We start from the raw sequence: 21,816 nt of genomic DNA, 5'->3' as shown, positions 1-21,816 counted from the left end.
AGCCATGCCCGTGGACCTGGCCGTGCGGCTCTGCCTGAGCCGTTCGCCCCCCATCCGCAAGCTGCTGAACTCCTACGAGGAGCTGCGGGGCAGCCGAGGCCGCAAACCCCTCCGATCCTGTCTCAACCAGAAGCTGAGCGCAGAACCCGAGCCAGAGCGGCGAGACAAGGGCTCCAAGGGCCAGAAGAAGAAGCAGGTTGTGTTTGCTGATATGAAAGGGCTGTCACTGACGGCTGTCCGCTTCTTCTCAAAGATTGAGGAGGACCTCTGCGATTTGCAGCATGCCCTGTCAGACCTGGCCTGTTTCCGACCGAGGGAAGCGTGCAGGTACGTGCTGGACTTCCCACAGCCCTCTGCAAACTACGTGGCTTTCCGCAACAGCCTGCACAGCAACTTTGTCTGCCTGGAGAGCTGTCTGATCCAGGGCCGCGCTCTGTCGGGGACAGTGAAGGTTAGGAACATCGAGTACGAGAAGAAAGTGATGGTCCGCATCACCTTTGATGGCTGGAAGAGCTTCCGGGACATCCCTTGCCAGTACATGCACAGCACCTACGGCTCAGCTGACACGGACATCTTCTCTTTTGAGCTCACCCTGCCCAAGCCATCCATCTCCCACAGGGGCGCAGAGTTCTGCATCTCCTTCCAGTGTGGACAAAAGACCCACTGGGACAACAACCATGGCAAGAACTACAAGATCTGCCTCGTGGGCACGATCCACTCTGCCTCGTGTGCTGTGAAGAGTGCCAGCAGGGCCTGGGAGCACCTTGGCACCTCTGGGGCTGCTGCTCTGGTCCTTTCCCACCTGCAGACCTGGCGGCAGTCAGAGACACGGGCTCCTTATTGGTAGTGTGGGGAGACTGTAGGTGCCCTCCCTGTCCCGATCTCTGGGGAGGGCTCAGCTGCAGAAGATGCTGCTCACGGTGTTGTTAGCTCCTTCACTGCCTGCTGCTCCACGAGCAGCTGCCAGTCGCTGCAGAAGCTTCTTCACTACAGAGGCTGGAAGCTGCTGCTTGAAATAAATCCTGCGATAGGATCTCAGGGCAACACGGGAGCGGGGCAGGCTGCAGGCCGGCGCTGCCCAAGTGCCTTGTGTGGAGGCGCGGCAGCTGGGGCCTCCCGAGAGGGGCTCACCGGGCCAGGAGCGGCGGGGCGCCTCGGGCGGTTGGTGCTGTACCGGGGAGTTAATAAAGTGACGGCGTTTCGCGACTCCTGCCTGCTGCTCGGCCATACCGGGGGCGGGCGGGCCGGAGCCCTCAGCGGGCGGGAGGGAGCCCGCGCGGGGCGCCCCCTGGCGGCGCGGCCCTGCGGGCGCGGCCCCGCGGGCGGCGCGCTGACGCAGCGCGGCGCGGGGGCGCGCACGGCGCGTGGCGGGGCGGAGCGGGGCCCGGTGGCGGCGGCGGCGGCGGCGGCGGCAGCAGGTGAGTGACCGCCCGCGCCCCCTCACGGGCCCGCCATCCCGCCCCTCACGAGCCCGCCACCCAGCCCCTCATGAGCCTGCCACCCTGCACAGCGCGGCCAGGCCGGGACGCCCGCAAAAGGCCCGGCCCGGCCCGGCCCGGCCGCCGTTATCCCGGGAGCGCGGCCTCCCTCCCTGTGGCGCCGCGGCCGCGCCGCAGTGCCCGCCGCGCCGCCCCCGCCCCGCGCGCAGCCAAGGCCGCCGGGAGGGCCGGGATCCGCCGCTCTCCCGCGGAGCAGAGCGGAGATCGACCCTCGCCGCCGCCGCGGCCTCGGGCGGGCCTTGAGCCGCTCTGCCGAGTCGCTGCAGCCGCGGCACAGCGGGCTCCGTGCCTGCCGGGCCCGCCCGGCCGTGCCTCAGCCCCGGGGCGGGGTCCGAGCGGCCGGGAGCCCGCGGGCAGGGCTGCGGCACACGTGGGCTCGGCCCTGCCGGTGCCTGGGCACGGGAGAGTCGTGGCTGAGCTGGTCACGGAGCGGCTGCCGGCTCAGGGGCCCGTCTGAGCGGGTCACCGGCACGGGTCCTGGTTCCCACGGGTGACAGCTGTGCCGTAATGTGTGTGGCTGACGAGCTGCCTCCCCCAGTCCACGCTCCGTGTGATGCCTGTGAAGCACTAACACTCATCTTAGCATTGTTTAACCAGCAGCTGGAACACAGCGTACAGGGGAGCTTTACAGACTCTCCTTTGCCCTGTGTGCTCGTCAGGTAGCTGTTAAATCCCATCCTCAGGTTCCTGGTGAAGGTGGTGTCCAGAGGGCAGTGTCCCCCGAGCAGGCTCATTTTTTATCATAAGCCACTGACGGCCCTGTGGGTGTGTGACCTTTGACTGGTCCTTGTGCCCCAGCAAGTTCTTCTTTGACTAATCATCAGCAGTAATTCTCCCCTTAGGCTAACTTCCTGTCCTGAGCTGTTTGTAAATGTGCCCTTTGTCACTGAGGATGAGATGTACAGGGGCAGAGGAAGTGATGCCTACCCAGGAATCTGGGTACCTGGCTTCCTCACTTCTCTCGGATGCCCCTGAAATGAGAGACATGATAAGGTCTTGGTCATGAGGAAGGGTTTTCTGTCACTCCTTTCCTGTACTCGAGACCTGATTGCAGCATCCTGTGCCGTAGGCGTGGTTCTGGATGAGTCTGCTCCAGCTGAGCTGTGCGTGGTATGAAAATACAGGATGAATGGCAGCAGGAGGTGATTCCCAAGTCCGTGACCATGACAGGACGTAGCTAGAGTATCCGTCTCAGTCTTTGCTGTCTCGGGAGCTGCTCTGAATGCTGTGACCTCAGCCCAAGTACTGCCTTCCAGGTTTCAGAGCCCACTGTCTCTGGCCTCCTGCCACGCTCTCTGCGTTGACATCTCTCCCATCTGCTGACTTCAGTTGCTCCCCTCCGCTGCTGCCGGTGGCATGCGAGTGCCACATCTGCCAAGAAGCCAACTTGCTGTTTGAAAGCATTCCAGGAGCTTCGCTGGTGTCTGTAATGACCCTTCAGCGTGGGTGGATGCCAGGGGCCTCCAGAGCTGAACTGGTTCCAGGCGTCATGCAAGGACCCGTGCTGGTGCGCATGCCCTCGGGGGAGAACAATAATAGCTCCACATACGGTAGGCTCCCGTGAGTGCCAACTCCCTCGATCTCCTCCAATGCAGGCTCAGGGATGGACTCCACCTTGTCCCTCTGAAGAGACTCTGCATGCTCTCAGCAGCCAGCAGGGGATTCTGCTGCCAGGTTCTCCACAAGCTGCCCCGCAGCAGGACTTGCTCAGTGGCAGCCTGGGAGGGGATTTGTTCCTGCGGTCGTGTTGCTGCCGTGCCCACCACCTGCCCATGGACTGTCTGCTCTGAGCTCTTTGGCCTGCATCGTCTGAACTCACCCGAGCTCCTGGCACACTGTTGGCTCGTTTTCCCAAGTGCTCTCTCTGCTCCTGTTGCATTCCCTCTCTCAGAGCCCCGAAGGGATGTGAACTTTGGAATGGGGTCTCTGAGCACGCTGCAGACTCAGTGCATGTGTGTGACTGTTGCTGAGTAACAGGAGGACTGGTTCACTGCTGGGAGCAGCCCTTCTGTCTGGCTGCAGGGCACCAGCCTTGCCTGGGCCCTTCACCATGTTCCTCCTGCTCCCCTTTGACAGCCTAGTGGTTAATCTCTTGGGGATTTCCATAACTGTCCTCTTCACTCTGCTTCTGGTTTTCATCATCGTGCCAGCAATTTTTGGAGTCTCCTTTGGCATCCGCAAGGTTTACATGAAAACTTTATTGAAGATTTTTCAGGTAAGTCATGTTTTCAGAGTGTTCTCTGTGTTTGCAGAGGTTTGTCCAAGCATGGAAGAGAGGTTTTTGCCTCAGGAGGGGATTTTGGGTGACCAGAGTGGAAGACAGGGCTGTGGATGTTGTGCTGCTGCCTTTTGACCTCTTTGGCTCACCTCAGCCAAATGCCGTTTATGAGACCTCTGTTTGTGGGCTGTTTTTCCCTGTAATTAATCTAGTAAATCTTCAAGTGAAGCAGTAGTGTAGCAAGGCTCTGCAGTCAGCAGGAGCACAGCAGGATGTGAGGGGTCGCTTGGAGGGGTTCTGTCCCAGGCAGGGCAGGGAGCTGCTGCAGCAGTGTCAGGTGTGATGGAAGGGAGCAGCCAGCAGGCTGCTCCTCTCCAGGGCACATTTGGACGAAGCAAGAGCAGAGGAGGCAAGGCAGGACATTTGTGCTGCAAGCCCTGAGTGATCTGTGGCCAGAACCCAGAGCTCTCAACGTGTTTCTGTCCTGGAGTGTCACCTACTGAGCCGTGTCTGGACCTGCCACCTTGGAGGACAACCAGCAGCCCTTGCCGACCCTCTTGGCACAGAGAGGACAAGTGGAATTTTCCAGCTTGTTGTCATGCTGTTCCCTTGCCTGCCTTTGGTGGACTAATTTTATGGGCTGTCTCTGAGCCAGCACCTCTTGAAGCAAGTTCCTGACCAGACCAGAATTTTTTATCTACTAGGAGTAGTAAGTAAAGCCTATACCACCCTTCCCTGGCAGCTCAGGTGAAAGCAAAGTGTTTGCTAGGGAGGTTTTAGGCTCTTAAATATGGAGTTCATGCTGCTAAAGGATGTATGGTGTAGCTACTGCTGTTGGAACAGGGCTGATTCTGCCTGATACTCTGGGGAGTATCCCTGTACTGCCTGGCTTGGGAAGACAGCCCTGGAGCTCACAGTGTTCAGCTCTTTAAACTCTTGAGTCTTCCCAAAAGCTTGAGGTATAAATGGGAAGGCCCTGGGTTTTGTGAGGGGCTTTATTAACACAGATTTTGGAAGACCTGGCTACAAATTTACTGACTGAAGCAGGCAGGAAAAAAAAAATTAAATGGAACTTTTCACAATGTTTTCTTTTTTTTCCCCCTCTTCCTTCAATTTAGGAACATTTGCTCTCAACACCTATATTGGTGTTTGAAAACTATTTTTCTGAAAAGCTATTCCAGCTTTTATTAAAGGATCTTAGTGTTAGGATAGAGGAGCACTCATGCCCAACTAGTCACTGATTTGGTGGAAAATCCACTCATTAAGTTTGACCATTCAGAATGGTATTTTGGAGGGCTGTTGGTTACTCAAAATACTTCCCCAGCACTCGAGGCTGACGTTGGGAACCCAGAGGGGCAGCACGTGGGAGTGTGGCACTCTGGGAGCTCGTGGCACACAGCCCGAGCTGCCAGGCCTGGCTGGCACTGCCACACCTGTGTGGTGGGGAGGGAGGGCACCTGCCTGCTGCCCCTCAGGTGTGGGGCTGGGTTTGCTGCTGCCACATCAGGATGGAGATGTGCTGGGCTGCTGAGCTCCTGCGAGGTCAGAGCTCCTCTCCTGGCTTCTGGGATGGCAGCATCTAGGCAATCTGCAATGCTGGAGTTCTGGCTGCTGGCAGAGGCAGCTGCAAGGTGAGCAGGATGCTCCATATGCAGTTAGCATTCCCTCATTGCTGCCTCCTGATCTGCTGCCTGTATGGGCTGAGATTGGGATGCCAGAGTTCACAGCAACTTCACAGAGAAGCATGTTGTACACAAGTCCTTCTTCTTCAGAAGCTTGTCCTTCCAGACCTGTATGAATTACAGGCTGTGAAGGTTATTTGGAGGGCAGGTGGGAAAACTGCACAGAAATACAGCCTGCAGTTTGTGCTGCTGCCCTTGAAAATTAGCTGATAGAACAAGTAGTCCTGGCACAGGATTTGGCAACCAGCTGTCTGAGGGTGCTTGCTGCTGCTGTTTTGGGCAGATTGCTGAGCTGAGAAGCAGCAGCAGCCATCAGCTGAATCAGAGGGGAAAGGATCCCATCCCATCATCAGCCTGATGTGTCAGCAGCAAACTGAAAACACAGTCTCTGCTTTGAATTTGGAAGAAACAAGGGTTGAAGAGTAGCACTGGTCCCCTGACCAGCTCCCTACACTGTGGTGTAGACACTTCTGCTCAGCCAGAAGCTGTGCAGTGGCAAGCACGTGCAAGGTGCAGCAGAGCTGAGAGGTCACAGAAGCAGCAGAAAACCTTTCTGTGCCATCTCACCACTGAGCACTCTTCCCTCTGGCACTCCCTGTTTCCCAGGCCAGCCCTTGGTTCCACCTCAGTTCAGTTGAGTTCATCACTCACTCTTTCAGTTCTGCATGAAAACCTCCTGCTTTAGCCCCATCTTCTCCCCTGCACTGTGGTCCTTCCTGAAAGTCAGCTCTAAAATGGGCAGTAGTGTGGAGCTATAACCTTGCCAATCTTGGTTGTGCTGTCTGTCTTGCAGTGGGCAACGCTGAGAATAGAGCGTGGTGCCAAGGAGAAGAACCATCCGTTGTACAAGCCCTATGTCAATGGTGAGATCCTGCCCTGCATGGCTACATGAGTTCTTTTGGGGAGGTGGGGTAAATGGGGTGTCTCTGAGCAGCTGAGGTCTGCTGGGAAGTCTTTTCCATGTAGGAAAAGTTCTAGAGAGCTCTGTTTCATGAGGGAGGGCAGGGAAGCACCCTGGGAGTGCTTCATTTCTAGATAGTGGGGAGGTTTGTGGCTGTCTGGACTGGACAAAGGAAGAGGGGGACCCTGAGGAGGGTGGGTGAGGAAGGACCTTGGCTTTTGTCTCTCTCTGAGTGGGCAGGTCACAGTTTGCTCAGAGCTGCCTACGCTGTGTTGCAGGGATCATTGCAAAGGAGCCAACGTCACTGGAGGAGGAGATCAAGGAGATGCGGCGGAGCGGCAGCAGCAAAGCCCTGGATGCCCCCGAGTTTGAGCTCTCAGATATCTTCTATTTCTGCCGCAAGGGCATCGAGACCATCATGGATGATGAAGTGACCAAGAGATTCTCAGCTGAAGAGCTGGAATCCTGGAACCTGCTCAGCAGGACCAACTACAACTTCCAGTACATCAGCCTGCGCCTCACTGTGCTCTGGGGGCTTGGTGTGCTCATCCGTTACTGCTTCCTTCTGCCCCTCAGGTGAGTCCTGCTGCCAGCACCTGCCTGCCAACAACGTGCTGCTGGCCTGGTTTTGCTAGCATGTCGTTTCCCTCTTTCTGCAGGATAGCCCTGGCATTTACTGGCATCAGCTTGTTGGTGACTGGTACCACAGTGGTGGGATATTTGCCAAATGGAAGGTGAGTTCATCTTTGAGGGAGAAGCAGGTGGGGAGCACTCCGTGCAGTTTGAGACCTTATAATCCTGAAATTTCCCTAGAAAGCTTTCTGTTCTTCCACCTGCAGCCACAGCAGGTGGTCCTGGCAGCTGTGGTCTCTCAGGAATGGACACCCTGTAATTCTAAACAAAGGGCCTAGATGTGAGCACTAAGCTGGTGGCAGAGTGCTCACCCTGGCCTCTGAAAGCAGTAATAACAGAAAAGAGCAAAGGCCAAAATGTTATTCTCATGAGTTAAGAATCAGTGATGATAAGCTGACAGCAAAGCTCAGGACACGCTGTGTTTCTGTAGGAGAGATGGGAAGGCTTGGCTGGATTTCACAGCCTGGGGCAGCTGGGCTGGGTGGCACTGTTACAGGGGATGTTGTAGGACTGGGCAGTGATGGTGTGTGTCCTGGGCTGCAGGTGTAAGGACTTCCTGAGCAAACACGTCCACCTGATGTGTTACCGGATCTGCGTGCGTGCCCTCACAGCCATCATCACCTACCACGACAGGTAAGGCCTGTCTGCTCCACGCTCCTGCCCAGGGGGTGCTCCATGCTGCCCATCTTGTATCTCTCATGCTTCCTTCCCCTTTCTTCACCCCTACTTTTGTTTTGCTTCTAGAGAAAACAGACCCCGAAATGGAGGCATCTGTGTGGCCAATCACACCTCCCCCATTGATGTGATCATCCTGGCCAGTGATGGCTACTATGCCATGGTAAGGTACCAGGCCTGGCTGCCTGCATGCAGCAAAGCTTGTTAGGGGGCAGGAGGAGGGCAGCAAGAGTCCTTGGAGCATGTACAACTGCTTGACCCTGCATGGTGTGGTGGGGCACTGTCAGACTTGTCTGTGGCATGCAAGCTCAGCTGGAACTCCAAGCACCAGGGGTCTGTGGGTGCAGCTGTAGCAGTCTGACTTGCTGCTAACATAGTCCGGGGTAAGGAAGCAAAAAGGACCTTTGCATAATATCCACAGATGTTTAATTCAGCTGTGTGCTGAGATGATCAGGTCCCAGAACACAGGCATGCAGAGGGTCTAAGCTTTCTCTCTACAGGGGCCCAGGGGCTGACCCTGGTCTCAGGGCAGTACAAAGATGAGGGTTAATCAGGAAACAGGGAAGGAGTAGCTCAGGGACATAGGAACAGGGGAAGGAGCCAGTGGGGTCTAACAGCTTTTTGAGGCAAGCTTCTTGTGTCTCCCTAGACCAGGGAATGCCCCCCCAGGGTCTCCACATGCAGTTTGCAAGAGGAGCTCTAGGCTTTGCTGTTCCTGGGAGAGCAAAGCACTTCCCCAGCTGGACCTCCTGCCATGGGGAAAACACTTGGGGTTTGCTGTATCTGTCTTTCAAATCAGAGCCTGGGACTTTTCCTCGTAGCCTTTCCAGGCTAGGGGCAGGAAGATGAAGCTCAGTTTGGCTGTGAAACTCTTTGGCACAGCCTTGACTTTCGTGTGTGCCCAGGTCTTGTAACTGGTGTGTTCTTTCCCTGCTCAGGTGGGTCAGATCCATGGAGGGCTCATGGGTGTGATCCAGAGGGCCATGGTGAAGGCTTGTCCCCATGTCTGGTTCGAGCGCTCCGAGGTCAAAGATCGTCACCTCGTCGCCAGAAGGTGGGACTGGCTGAGGGGTGGCTCTGGAGGCTGGGGGAGCTAGAGGGCTGCTCACCTCCCTTGGATGAGGACAAGTGCTGGGAGGGTGTGCCCCTGTTGTTGGCACCCTGATAGTCCCTGGTGACTGCAGGGTATGGATTATGTGTGGATTGCTACTGAGAGCGACTGTCCCTTCTGCTAATTTTTGACACTCTTCTGTTTAGGCTCACAGAACATGTCCAGGACAAAAGCAAACTGCCCATTCTTATTTTTCCAGAAGGTGAGTGCAACAAGGCCAGAGAAGCACCAGGTGGAGAAGGCACCTTGAGATTAGCACCACATCTCTGTTCCTTTCCTTCTTACATAGCCAAGGGCTTGATACCCTCCACTGAGACAAAAGGGACATTTGTGTCCTTAGAGCTGAGTGAGCCCAGAATGCAGGAGTCTCACATGATGTCCCAGTGACCCAGAGAACAGGGCTTGGATGGAATTAGGGGACAATTGCTGGGTTCCTGTTGCCCTGCCCTTAAGCCTGTATCTTAGACTTCTGAACTGACCTGCAGAGGAAAGTTAAGATTGTGCTTGTCTCTTACAGGAACATGCATCAACAACACATCTGTGATGATGTTCAAAAAGGGGAGCTTCGAAATTGGAGCTACAGTTTACCCTGTAGCCATCAAGGTATGACAAGGCAATGTTCCTAGGGCACAAGTCTGTCTGTCCCTCTGTATCTCTGTCCTGGCAGCCCAGTCCAGCCTGGTCTGAGGGCACAGAAAAGCTGAGGTCACTCCATGTAGTGCTCTGGGAAAGCTGAAGTTTAGCTTGGTTTGGGGTGGAAGTTGGAGCCTCAGAGAGGGTGCAGCCCCTGCCTGACTTCATGAACTGTTCTGCCTTTGCAGTATGACCCACAGTTTGGAGATGCCTTTTGGAACAGCAGCAAGTATGGCATGGTGACCTACCTCCTCAGGATGATGACCAGCTGGGCCATCGTCTGCAGTGTCTGGTACCTGCCCCCAATGACCAGGCAGGTAAGGTGAACCCAGCCTGTCTGATCCTGTCCTGTTGGGCCCTTTGCTCCTGCTGATCCCTCCTGTTTTGCCACAGCCTGAAGAGGACGCAGTGCAGTTTGCCAATCGAGTGAAGTCAGCCATTGCCAGGCAGGGGGGCCTTGTGGATCTGCTCTGGTGAGTCCAAGCAAGCTTTTCTCTTCCTGGTGCCAGAATTCCTTGTTCTGCTTCCTGGGATGTGCTCATGGGCTGTAGAGCTCCCATTTATTTCTTGCTTAGAGTAGAGCAGGCCTCTGGAGGAATGTCCTTCTGTAGTAGGGACCAAAGTCTTTGCTTCTTGTGTATGCTGAGCATCAGAGCTTCATCCTTTGATTGCAGCTTGCATTGGGGTGCCCTGGGTTTGACTTGTTTCTACTCTGCAAGTTGTGTTCAGCTTGGGAACTTGCTCTCCTAGGCACTGAGGTGTCAGAGCCCAGGAGGCAGGCAGTCTCCTGTAGCTGTACCACAGTAGCTCATGTTTCTGGCAGAACTGCTGTTTTGAGCACAGTGCAGGGCCATGGGGGCAGAACCAGGTAAGAAAGTGATGCCCTTTGGGGACAGGTAGTCTTGCTGCAATTCTGACCTGCCCAGAACAGTCCCAGATAAAGATGGTGCCTGTCTACAGCCTCTCTGATATGACTCTCTCCCCAGGGATGGAGGACTGAAAAGGGAGAAGGTGAAAGATGCGTTCAAGGAGGAGCAACAGAAACTCTACAGCAAAATGATTGTAGGCAGCCACGAGGACCGGAGCCGCTCCTGAGCCTGCTGCCTCCAGCACTGCCACCAGGGCTGGCCAAGCCCCTGCCCCCAGCACCAGCCAGGGCTTGTCTGGAGCACCTCTCAACCTTTGGACTTGGCTGCTCCAGAGCTGCTTGGACTCGCTTTTTCATCCTCTGGCTGTTGTTTTGTGGAGGCACTGTTGCTGCCTGGAGTGTGTAGGCCTTTGGCAGCTCATGGCAAAGTTGCCTTCTTGTTACTGTTACAGTGAAGCCCCTTGCAGGGGCAGTATTAAATGAAACTCTTACGGTGTCATGTGCTTCCATCTGGTGTGTCCAGCCCCAGGGGAGGAGTGATGTGCATGTGTGTCAGTCACAAGTCTCCCACAACACAAAAGCTGGTGAGCTGTGCTGAAATTGGCTGCCTTGACAACCAAGGGAATCCTCATGAGTCTGTCCCACTCATGTGTGAGTTATAAACCCCTTAGGAGCAGAATGTGCCTCTCAGGCCATTTTCAGATCCACTTCCAGAAGAAATCTTTTTCTTTTGCCACTTTCCTGTCAGCTTCACCCAGACTGTTGCTTCTACAGTGTCTGAGTACCAGCCTCCTCACTGCTCCTGATGCAGTAAGGATCAAACTCCTTGGAAATCTCCCTCTGTCCCCTGGGGCTGTGGGGTGCCAGGTGTCACTGGAGTGGCAGGTGGGGCTCCTGAGGAATCTGGTGTAGGAGAGCCCAAGACTTCATGGCTAGGGCAGCAAATCCCTTTTCAAATGTCTCCTGAGGGGAACAGTGGCATCTGACCCTGTCATGCACACACATGGATAGTGTCAACCTGTAGCAAGAAAACTGAAATCTTGTGCTGGAGGTGGTGCCCCTTTTCTGCTCTGCAAGTAGATTATTCAGTAAAACAACTTGCATTTGAGCATTTCTCCCAGGTACTTTCCCATTTTGCTTACATTCCTATCAACTTGAGCACTTACACTGGGTTCTCTGCTCTTACAAGCAAGAGCTGTTTCACTGCTACCTGCTGAACCCTGCTTGCATTTTCTGATGCTCTGGAGAAGGCAGTTACCCAAGTGCCTCCTTTGTACCTGCTATGCCAGGTGAGGACAGCTGCTCTGTGTAAGTGGCCTTAAATCTGAATTTTCCTGCACTTTTTAATTTACCTGATGGAAGCTCTGGCTGCCAGCTCAGGTGGCTGTTTGGATGAAGACCCCTGCACCTTGCTGTGGTCTGGGGAGCCCTGGAGAGAGCCACAGTGAGTCAGGGGTTGCTGAGGCTGTGGATGGCCCTTCCCTGTGTCTGAGTGCAGCTGGGACACGCCTGCTGGGGACATGGACAGCCCTGCCTGCTGATCCCTGCTGCCCACGCAGGGTCTCCAGGCTCTCCCTCACTCCTCCCATTCAGCAGCTGCTCCTGAGCCCTATCAAGGGCTGTGTCCCCAGAGCTCTCCTCTCTGGGGGTGGGATGGACATTTCCTTCAGGTGCTGCTGAAGGCCACAAGGCTCCTCCACCCCCTTCCCATGTCCTCAGGCACTTGGATCCAGCTGCAGGTGCCCCCAAATCCCCCGTCCCTGACACCATGGAGAACCCTCCTCAGCTTTGCAGGATGTCCAGCCACCCTGCTGTGCTCGGGGACCGTCCCCAGCAGCATTCAGGACACTCCACAGCAGGCAAGGAGCTGGCTGGACAGGTTAGGAGGCACACATCCATCTTTCCTTGCCTCTCCCACCCCGTGCCCCCCAGTCAATACGTCTCTCTCCGATGAGAAAGTTAATAAATTTAGCTCTAGATTAAAAGTATCGATCATTTCATTTGTAAGCGATAAATAACCAGGGGGGGAGCACTGGGCTGCCCACGGGGTAGGGGCTGCTGGCTCTGGCTGCAGCAGCCGTGCACCCCACTGGGGCCAGGAGCCCTCATATGCATTCTGCCCGGATGCTGGCATTGATTTGCTATTAGTCTCCACGCACCACCCAGTAGCACATCATTCCCGGAGCTGCTATTAATGGCCTTTTGATAAATAATCACTTGTAAGTCAATAAATTTTTATTAAACAGTGTGGCGCTTTGATTTATGAAAATCCGACGGGGTTTGTCTGGGAGAAAAGGGATGCGGAATTGAAGCGGAGCTGCCATCCATCTGCCTGCCAGGCTGGCCTGCCTGTGCTGCACTCCTGGCTCTGCCCACGCTGCCTGAGGCTGCCTGGCACCGGGCACAGGCTGGGCAGAGCTCGTGCTCGCTGCTGGCTGCTCCTGCCCAGAGCCCAGAGCTGCTGGGGCACCGCTCTGCTGCAGCAGAAAATGGGAAAATGGGAAAGGGGGAGCCACGGTGGGCAGCACAGGGAGAAAAGGGGGTCACTCCTGGCTGCTGGATGGGGCCCTGCATGGATCAGCACTCTTTGGGGTCCTGTCTCAGCGTGGGGATGCACGGGGCAGCCAGGCTGCAGCAGCCATTTGTCACTCTCCCTGGCTACAGCAGGCCCTTTGCCACCTGCTTTATTTGTCTCCCAGCCCTGACGTGGCATCAGACAGGTGTTAAACTACTTAATCACTTTAAAATTGTTTTAATTTTCTGTTTTGTATTGATCTCCACAGCACCAATTAATCAGCTCACTGGACCAGGCAGTTAGTACATTAAAAATTGTCAGCCAAGCTGGGCAGCTTAGAAAATGTTCAAAAAATATCCCACCAGCAGCCCCTCACTTCTCCCACCATGTGGAACCTGCTGAGCTCTGGCTCTGTCCACAGACAGTGATGTGTTTCCTCCAGCCCCGTGCACCACGCTCCCATGGGACCTGCCATCCCACAGCCCAGGGTCCATGAGCTCTGTCCTGGCCCAGAACCCATCCCATGGAGGCAGTGGAGGGGCTGCGTGGCTGAGGGGGGAGCATTACAAGCCCCACGCTCACTGCAGGGGCTGGACAGGGACAGTAGTGCCCTAAACTCTGGGAAAGTGGCACCGAGCAGTCAGGTCCCCTTGCAAAGTGCCCAGAGCCCAGTGAGAGACTGAAAGGGGCTTTAAGCCAAATGTGAGCCTTGGCAGGTTGTACAATGACCTGCACCCCACACGGGCCGGTGCTCAGGGCCACTGAAAGCTCCCAGTGGCTCAGGAGCTTCAGGTGCCCACTCAGCCACCAGCCTGCTGCAGGTGCTGCCTGCAGGGAGGGGATCCCCTCAGCAGCCCCACTCCTGCCCCTCCCGTGCTGCTAATCAGTGCCTGATGGGCCGGCAGCACCTTATCTGCTATCGATTTCCTTCCAAGACACAGCCCACGTGTTTGCTCACACCTGGCTGCCGCTTAGCCGGCTCTTGGCTGAACAGCTGCCAAGCTTGCCCGGCCTTCAGTGCTGTGGCTGTGCCAGCTGCAGCTCCATTGGTGTCCTGAGCAGGTAAGGACAGCTGGCCCTGTGCAGCACCCGCAGCTGGCATGCCACTGGTGAGCCACGGCGAGCCAGAGCAGGGGGTGTGCAGCCCCTTGTGCTCAAAAATGTCTGTATGTGCAGCCCCCATTGCACAGGGGTGCAGCACAGAGCAGGGGGGCACCCAACAGGTTGGCAGGCAAACACACTGGGGCTATTGATGCCACATCAATCCTGCAGCCCCGACAGGTGAATGGGCTCTCACTCACACTGTTAAGATAAATGATATTTATTTGCTGCTAAGAGCTTCCAATAAGAGGCCCCAGTGAGTGACTTTTGAACCAGCAGCTCTTGCTGCTGGTACACGCCCAAAGCAGAGAAAACCCTGGGAAAATCTCCAGGGCTCCCCTGCTTCTGTGGGGCACTTCCTGTCCCACATGCAGCACCACAGCGTGGCCCCTTCCCCTGCCGGGCATGCAGACCCTGCCCCATCCATCCTATCCCCAACCCTTCTCTAGCCCAGCCTCACAAGGCCACCCTGGACCACGAAACAAGTGCTGGGACTCGACGGGGACCTTTATTTCATCAACGCTGCACCTGACACTACCACGTGTGCTGCTCCCAGCCCTGCCAGCCGTGCCCCCCATCCAGCTGCCACCCCACACCCCCCAGCTGCTGGTGAGGGGGGTCACCCCGGGCCAGAGGGGCAGGCTGTGCTGGCGCTCAGCCGCTGTGCGTGCCCAAGCCCAGCATGGAGAAGGCTGCACGGTGCTTCCTCAGCAGCAGCCGGATCTTCTCGTCATCCGAGTCGGGGTCCAGGGGCTTGTTGTACTCATCGTCCTCGGTCTCGGAGGCCGCCCGCTCTCCGCCAGAGCCCCCCGCCCGCTGCGAGGATGAGGAGGGCTCCAGGGCGCTCTTCTTCCTCCATTTGGTCCGTCGGTTCTGGAACCAGACCTGTCGCCCCGTGGGCCCAGCTCGGTTAGCAGCCAACACGCTGAGCAGCCCATGGCACAGAGGAAGCGGTACTCACCTTCACCTGAGACTCAGTCATGCCAAGGGAGTAGGCCAGCCGCGCTCTCTCCGGACCCGCCAGGTACTTGGTCTGCTCGAAAGTCTTCTCCAGAGCAAAGATCTGGTGTCCCGTGAAGGTTGGGCGCGTGTGCTTCTTCTTGTGGATGCTGTCAGCCAAGTGAGCAGGGGCTGCAGGAGAGGAAGAGAGAAGGAGCTGAGCTCTGGCAGCTCACAACTCTGGACAGCGCTCCCTTTGTCCACACTCGCCAGCCCTCAGTGGCCAAAGAGTCCCTCCACACCTGCTCCTCTCCAAATTAAAACTTTATTTCTGCTTCAGGGCTTCACCCTATCCCAGGAGGTGCCACAGAGGAAGAGCTGGGATAGGCACCCCCTGAACAAGGACAGTGGTTGTGCTGAGAGGGTGAGGGTTGCTACCAACAGTGCTCGCCCCCAGAGCCATGCAGCGCTGGGACACTGTGCCCCATGTCCCACAGCTTGCAGGATGCATGACAGAAGACAGGCATAGCTGCTCGTTGGCTCGTAGCTGTGCCAGGAGCAGAGCCAAACTGCTTAACCCATCTGCTCCAAAATCCTCACCTGCAAAGGGGTGAGGGGGACCACAGCTGTACACAACCTCCTGGGGCTTCCCATGGGACATTGGATGCACACATCCCACCGACCCGCTGGGACAGCAGCAGCATGCTCTGCAATTCCCCTGGCAGCTCTCCACCAGGACGGCAGCGCTGCCAGCCTGGGGCTCGTGGCTGGCCTGTCTTTGCCATGAAATAACCAGGCACTGACCCCCAGCCAGGCTGCTCGAGAGACAGGGAGATCTTGAGAGTCAGAGGGCTCTGCCCGTCCTTGCCAGCTGTGCTGCCTGGCGCTAAAGAATTAGTATTTGTCATTAGAGCTGCCCCTGCCTTTGAGCCAAAAAGTTCTGTGCCCATTTGAGCTCCACCAGCTCCAGCACTGGAGCGCTTCCCACCGTCCTGGGCGACCCCCAGCCGGCAGGGCAACGGCAAAGACACAGCCCGGCGCATTCCCCGGTGCCCACAGGGACTCCGCGAGGTGCCCATCCCGGGGGGCACCCCGAGCCCACCCGGGTGCCCCGAGCCCCCCGTACTTACGGCCGCCGCACTGCCGGCCGCCCCGCCACTCCGGGGCCGCCTCCGCCCAGCAGCTCCGGCCCCGCGGCAGGTACTCGCCGCCGGCCTTGGGCAGGGCGCCCACCTGGGGCCCGTAATAGACGCCCGGGGAGCTCAGTCCGTTAAATCCGCCCGCGTGCGGGTAGCCGGGGAGGAGCGCGCCGCTCGGCGCCGCCGCGGGCCGCCCGAGGATGTCGGAGATGCCGTGCGGGGTGCCGGCCGCCAGCTGGGCGCCCAGCCCGGGCGCCGCCAGCTTGTAGAAGGAGCTCTGCACTGAGTACTGGCAAACGGGCGCCTTGGCCTCGGGGAAGGCGCCCAGCGAGGGGCCGTTGAGCAGAAAGGTGCCGGGCAGGTTGGCATCCATGGCTCCAGCACCGAGAGCTCCTCAGAGCGCTGCGCGCCGCAGGTGCGACGGACGGCCCATCACCGCCGGGCCGGGGGCTGCGGAGCCCCGGGGTGGGCGCTGGCCCTGGCTGGCACGGGGTGGCGGCGGGGCCGGGCCGCGGCAGCCCCGGGGACCTGGCGGGGCTCCGGCCCCGGACCCTCAACTTGGGCTCGGGCAGCGCCAACATTTCTCTGATAAAGACGCGGCCCATTAGAATAGCGCGCAGCCATTGGCCGCGCGCGGCTGCGGGCGGCGCGCCCATTGGCCAGGCCTGGGCGGGCGCGGCTGCCATTGGCTGCGCCTCGGCGGCGGCGCGTGATTGGTGCGGGGCAGACAAATTGCGATTTGAGCGGCGGCGGCGGCGGGGACGGGACGGGACACGGGAATGGGACGGGACAGGGGACATGGGACACGGGACACGGGAATGGGACGGGACGGGACACGGGAATGGGACGGGACGGGGGACATGGGACACGGGACAGGGGACATGGGACACGACGGGACACGGGACTCGGGACAAGGAACGGGGCAGGGGACACGGGACAAGGGACGGGACAGGGGACACGGGACAAGGGACGGGACAGGACAGGACATGGGACACGGGACACGACGGGACACGGGACTCGGGACAAGGAACGGGACAGGGGACAGGGGACACGGGACGGGACAGGGGACACGGGAAGGGACGGACAGGACAGGACACGGGACGGGACACGGGACGGGACACGGGACGGGACAGGACAGGACACAGGACACGGGACGGGACGAGACAGGGGACATAGGACGGGACACGGGACAAGGGACAGGACGGGACTGGACACGGGACACGGGACTCGGGACGTGACGGGACACCGGACACGGGACGGAACGGGACGGGATACGGGACACGGAAATGGGACGGGACACAGGATGAGATGGGAGATGGGACGGAACGGGACACGGAGCAGGACACAGGACAGGACGGGACACGGGAATGGGTCGGGATGGATGGGAAGGGATGGGACGGGTCGGGATGGATGGGATGGGATGGGGCGGGTCGGGCTGGATGTGATGGGATGGGACGGGTCGGGATGGATGTGATGGGATGGGGCGGGTCGGGATGGATGGGAAGGGATGGGACGGGTCGGGATGGATGGGATGGGATGGGACGGGTCGGGATGGATGTGATGGGATGGGACGGGTCGGGATGGATGGGATGCGGGGCCGGGGCTGCACAGCGCCGCTCGGGCCGGTGCTCTCGGTGGGGACTCAGCAGCCCCGCGGCCCCGGGACAGCCCCAGCAGCGTGGGGGGAGCAGTGGCACGGATCCTCGCCCTCCCCGGGAGAGGCCGCTCCAGGAACGGCACAGACACGGCCGACCCCACCCTCCCGCAAGAGGGGACCCGGCCCCGGGCTCTTCCCACCTTCGGCAAAGCAGAGACGAGACACTTGTTTGTGTTGATTTATTTATTAATTCATAATCTGATAGCTGGTGTACAGGGAAATGATCTATACATCGGGGCCTAAGACAGGGAGATCCAAAAGGCTTGTTTCCATAACAATTAAAAAAAGAAAATAAAAGTAATCTTTAAAACTTCTAAAAAGCTTCTAGTGTGCAGACTGCAGCATTCTCTAGGCTCAATGTTGGGTGCAGCCTCCCCCTACCAGCCCTACAAGCAATCTGAGCGCGAAGCAATGTCACTGCAGGTGCCTGGCACGGTTGCAGCACAGCACATTCCCTACGGCATACACAAGGCCAAAGCACTGGACCCACACACAACTCTAGGGTGATGCTACGGAGTCAGCTGTTGCAGTGGGTCTAGGGAGGTTACTGTACGCAGCGAGGGTGATGGATGGAGAGTCTGTGCCTCTATGGCTCAACTTTGGGGCGGGGAGGGGGCTGCTTTGCTCTCCGAGGCTAAGCTGGGTCAGTGGCTTGGCTGCAGCGAGGTTTCTTGGCCGCAGGGCAGCCAGGGGCTCTCCCAGCAGACGTGCACCCGCTGCAGGGCAGGGCTGCCCTGCCAAGGCCACCAGCACACAGCCTGAAGCTGGAGGGGTGCTCATTCTGCACCTGGCCGTGGAGAACCAACTCAGACTCTGCAAAGCAGGGCCGTGGCCACGTCCAGGAGAAAGAGCAGGGGGTCCCCACGCCGCTGTGCTACAAAGGCCAGGTCCCCACATCAGCTGGGTCAAGGACCTGGGACCAAGTGCCACCACCCTCTCCCTGCGCTCCTGGGGTCAAGTATTACAGCGGGGTCGATGCACTGCCCAACTCTGAGCTCTGCTCCTGCCAGAGCAGCCGGGCCGAGGCTGCCCCAGCCCCCAGGGCTCAGGCAGCTCCCACCTGGAGAAAATGCAGCTCCCATGTCTCTGGGTTTGGTCCCGGGAGAGTCAGTATCCAGGGAGATGGGCCCCCCTTGCAGGGAGGCCAGGGTCCCTGCAAAGCCCTTGCCTGGGGTGCGTATTGCTGGCTATTGCTAGCTCCTGGCTCATCTCCTGAGCAGATATTGTGCTGAGTAGAGCTAGGCACAACCCCACGCGTGGCACAAGCACCTCCTGCTCTCTCTCACTGCACATCCTCCCCGGGCCCCAAGCACCTCGAGGCAGGCCTACAGCTTCAAGCCAGCTGGAGCCAACACAAAGTGGGGCTGGAGCATGGGACTGCACCTCTAGCCCCCCCCTCTTCAGGCCAGCAAGGGGCCAGGCTCGGGCAGAGGGGCACAGGACAGGGCCAGGCTGCTGCCCTCTCACTCCTATTGCCTTCCTGCTCCATTCACCAGAGCTGCTCACATATTCCAAAGGCTTTGCCCATCCTGCAGCCTGAAGAGGTATATGAGAGCAGAGCTGTCAGTGCTTTGTACATACTGCTAGAGTGTCCCTAGGGGTTTGCATAGTATTTATTGGTTCATATACACAAGGCTGATTGCTGTACAGTTTACACTTTCAACATAAGCAACGAGCTCAGTGCTCAGCCCAGAGCTCTGCCCTGACGGGAGACTTTGCACGTGCTGGGGAGAGGAAGGGCAGCCCTGCACCAGCCCCTCTGCCCAGGGCAGCTGTGCTCCCTGCAGCCTCCCCTTGCACCCTCTGGCCACTGCTGCCCTCCCCAAAACCCAACACTCACAGGGAGGGATGAGAAGCAAGTCCAGCAGAGGCAGCACAGGCATTTGCGGGGGGGGCCAAGCACCTCTCCTTCCACGGTGAGCAGTGCCATGCTGTCCCAGCTTTCCTCCTGCAGCTGGAGCACAGACGTGGGGATGCATCCACACACGGAGATGGAATCTCCTTCCCCTCTCGTTTTCTTCTACTCCAGCTCTTGCCTCCCCAAGGAGCTGAGAGCATGCCCCTGGTGTGTGGTGCTGTCTCTGGGCTCCTGGCAGCAGCGGGGCAAGGATGGAGGCCCCTCATCTGGTTTAAGTACTGTAGCTCATGCGTCTTGCAGTCAGTCAGTCATGCGGATAGGTAAGTATATCTCATACAGAAATCATGCCATTAGCCTATAGAAACATGTACAGCCAGCCCTGCTCCCCTCCACTCTCTGCTCTCCTCTCCTCTCTCTCCTCAGGTATGTGTCAGAACGTGTGTGAAGTTCAGTGGTTTGGTGTTGAGGTGTGATCCTGGAAAGACACAGAAATGCAGGGGTTACCAGGTGGCACATCCAGGATTAATGGTGGGACAGCCAGCACATGGCTGGCAAGTCCCTTCCGCACACTGTGCTTGTCCCACATGCACCCATGCTGCCAGGCAACCATAAGACAAGTTTTGGGGGGTGTCAGACAGTGACAGAGCACGCTAAGTGGCAGGCCTGGAACTAGGAGCAATGGCATTGATGGCACTGATGGTGCTGCCCCATCTGCAGCAGCTGAGCTGCCCCATCTGCAGCGTGGCACTGGGAGGGAGCTGGGAGGGCTGCTGTAGGATCTGGGGTGGAGGAGGCCAGCCTTGAGCCCCCCACCTCAGCTGGAATGACTGACTGCACCCCACTCTCCCAGCAGTGAGGAAGACCCTCCCCAGTGCACACCCAGGGCCACTTTCACACAGTGGAAAAATACAAAAGCAAAGCAACAGAAGCGGTGCCCCAGAGAGAGGCAGAGCCAGGGACTGTCTGGGGAGTGGGGCAGGTAGAGGGGGACAGTCTGCATGAACACGTGCCCACAAGCATAAGCCCTTCACACACCCACAGAGAGCTCACTGACAGAGTGGAGAGAGAAGGAGGACAGAGCGAGTCATGCATGAACAACAGAGGCCAGAGCAGCAACTGCCCCTGCCTGGCAGCCTCCTACCAGGAGGCAGTGCTGGGCAGCTGGGGAGCACACATGCAGCACCTTCCCCCAGTGCTGCACTGTCAGCCCAGCAGTGAATATGCAGAGAAAAATGAGGCAGCCAGGCTCAAATGTGCTGTGCCAAGCACCCTGCCTTCAACCTGGCCTAGTCCCACTCCACAGAAGGATCAGGGAATGCACAAGACTTAAGGGGTCATTCTGAGCTCAATGAGGATCAATGGAAGAAATGTCCTAGGTCAAAGGTAGGTGCCCTGTTGTCAGCCCCTACAAGTGTCACATTCCTGCAGCTGCCCCTCCTGCATCCCTACTGCCCAGACATTCCCCAGCAGCACCTGCCAAGGCCAGCCCCCATCCTGCCTTCAGCACACCCCAGTGCTTTCCTCTACGTGGCTGGACAGGCAGCACCCAGGGCCCCGCAGAACCAGGACACCCTTCACCTGGCCCTCAGCTCTGCCAGTGCCCAGCTGCGCCCCTCGGGAAGGGCAGCAGCTCTCACTGCCACAAGGCTGCAGCTTGTGCTCATGCATGAAGGGGGTGGCTCTGCTCAGACCCCATGCAAATGCCATCTAGTCCCTGGAGCAACCTGGACAAAGACCACCCCTCTGTCTGTAGCCCAGAGTAACAACTCTGTGACCCTGTCACTGGGGACATCCCCCTGAGCACCCACTGCAGCAGCAGCAGCAGCCCTTGGCACTGTGGCTGCACTGGGGTGCTGCACACAGCTGGCTGGAGCATCTCTGCACACCAGGGCACCCAGCAGCAGGGTATCAGCAGGGCACACTGCTGCCCACCCCCAGCCCTTTGCTGCAGCACAGCAAACCCTCTCTGCAGGCCACGAGCTGGGCACTGCCCCAGCACACCTTCCCCAGGAGAATGTGCATGAGCAGCAGCTCAGTGCAGGCAGCAGCATGGAGAGCCGGGACAGAAGGAAGAGCAAAGGTAGGGTTACCTCAAAAGAGGCCATTTGAGGGGTCACTGCTTCCCCCTTTTCAGGCTGGCTCGTTTCACTATCTGAGCCCCCATCCTGCCCCCAGAGACCTCTGGTTTCGGGACACGCACTCGCACCTCCTCCTGAGGAAGCCGAAGGGGCAGGAAGCAGGACATCACCCAGGTGAACAGACAGACAGAGAGAGAAGGACAGGAAAGGGAAAGGTAGAGTCAGTTGGCAGGCAGAAAACACCAAGCAAGAAGACTGGCGCGGTGGGCAAGATTTGCCTTAGAAGTCTTAGAGGGGAAACAGGAGAGG

The 21,816-nt window shown here is 58.1% G+C and overlaps 4 protein-coding genes across 14 annotated transcripts in view; 2 read left to right on the top strand and 2 right to left on the bottom strand.

The window, feature by feature from the left end:
• The first annotated feature begins 4 nt into the window (after positions 1-4).
• On the top strand, positions 5-1,206 carry LOC135287128 (protein phosphatase 1 regulatory subunit 3C-B-like). The gene has a single exon (XM_064400462.1). It carries the CDS (start codon positions 5-7, stop codon positions 845-847), a length of 843 nt encoding a protein of 280 aa, XP_064256532.1. The 3' UTR covers positions 848-1,206.
• A 141-nt stretch (positions 1,207-1,347) lies between these two features.
• Positions 1,348-10,716, top strand: GPAT4 (glycerol-3-phosphate acyltransferase 4). 3 transcript variants are annotated; one of them, XM_064400402.1, is made up of 13 exons: positions 1,348-1,418; positions 2,569-3,714; positions 6,193-6,262; positions 6,579-6,876; positions 6,960-7,034; positions 7,477-7,566; positions 7,678-7,771; positions 8,547-8,662; positions 8,866-8,921; positions 9,237-9,322; positions 9,541-9,669; positions 9,746-9,825; positions 10,339-10,716. In XM_064400402.1, the coding sequence occupies exons 2-13, from the start codon at positions 3,550-3,552 to the stop codon at positions 10,445-10,447; spliced, it is 1,368 nt and encodes a 455-aa protein (XP_064256472.1). In that variant the 5' UTR covers positions 1,348-1,418; positions 2,569-3,549; the 3' UTR covers positions 10,448-10,716. The 3 variants fall into 3 exon arrangements, with proteins under 3 accessions (XP_064256472.1, XP_064256473.1, XP_064256471.1); XM_064400403.1 differs by having other exon boundaries at positions 1,355-1,418; positions 2,756-3,714; XM_064400401.1 differs by lacking the exon at positions 1,348-1,418 and having other exon boundaries at positions 2,532-3,714.
• A 3,324-nt stretch (positions 10,717-14,040) lies between these two features.
• Positions 14,041-16,287, bottom strand: NKX6-3 (NK6 homeobox 3). The gene is made up of 3 exons (XM_064400404.1): positions 15,906-16,287; positions 14,798-14,967; positions 14,041-14,721 (listed from the first exon to the last, which is right to left on the bottom strand). Exons 1-3 carry the CDS (start codon positions 16,285-16,287, stop codon positions 14,491-14,493), a joined length of 783 nt encoding a protein of 260 aa, XP_064256474.1. The 3' UTR covers positions 14,041-14,490.
• A 1,448-nt stretch (positions 16,288-17,735) lies between these two features.
• The window catches only part of ANK1 (ankyrin 1), a 54,117-nt gene continuing 50,036 nt past the window's right edge, over positions 17,736-21,816 (bottom strand). For 8 of the 9 annotated variants that reach the window (XM_064400292.1, XM_064400291.1, XM_064400295.1 and 5 more), the window contains 2 exons: positions 21,520-21,641; positions 17,736-19,904 (listed from right to left, as the gene is read on the bottom strand). In XM_064400292.1, the coding sequence (XP_064256362.1) occupies positions 21,543-21,641 (99 nt within the window). In that variant the 3' untranslated portion in view covers positions 17,736-19,904; positions 21,520-21,542. The remainder of the gene's footprint in view (positions 19,905-21,519; positions 21,642-21,816) is intronic. The other variant, XM_064400293.1, reaches the window with a different exon arrangement.

Source organism: Passer domesticus, chromosome 28, assembly GCF_036417665.1.
Source record: "Passer domesticus isolate bPasDom1 chromosome 28, bPasDom1.hap1, whole genome shotgun sequence".
NCBI lineage: Eukaryota > Metazoa > Chordata > Aves > Passeriformes > Passeridae > Passer > Passer domesticus.
Note: the sequence above shows the minus strand (reverse complement) of the source record. Positions and strands in the feature narration are given on the sequence as shown.

Coding starts and splice junctions, on each gene's coding strand:
- LOC135287128 (XM_064400462.1), top strand. CDS start 5: ATGCCCGTGGACCTGGCCGTGCGGCTCTGCCTGAGCCGTTCGCCCCCC.
- GPAT4 (XM_064400402.1), top strand. CDS start 3,550: ATGTTCCTCCTGCTCCCCTTTGACAGCCTAGTGGTTAATCTCTTGGGG. Junction 9,670..9,745: donor TGCCCCCAATGACCAGGCAG/GTAAGGTGAACC, acceptor GTTTTGCCACAG/CCTGAAGAGGACGCAGTGCA. Junction 9,826..10,338: donor GGCCTTGTGGATCTGCTCTG/GTGAGTCCAAGC, acceptor CTCTCTCCCCAG/GGATGGAGGACTGAAAAGGG.
- NKX6-3 (XM_064400404.1), bottom strand. CDS start 16,287: ATGGATGCCAACCTGCCCGGCACCTTTCTGCTCAACGGCCCCTCGCTG. Junction 14,968..15,905: donor CGGCCGGCAGTGCGGCGGCC/GTAAGTACGGGG, acceptor CCTCTCCTGCAG/CCCCTGCTCACTTGGCTGAC. Junction 14,722..14,797: donor TGACTGAGTCTCAGGTGAAG/GTGAGTACCGCT, acceptor ACGGGGCGACAG/GTCTGGTTCCAGAACCGACG.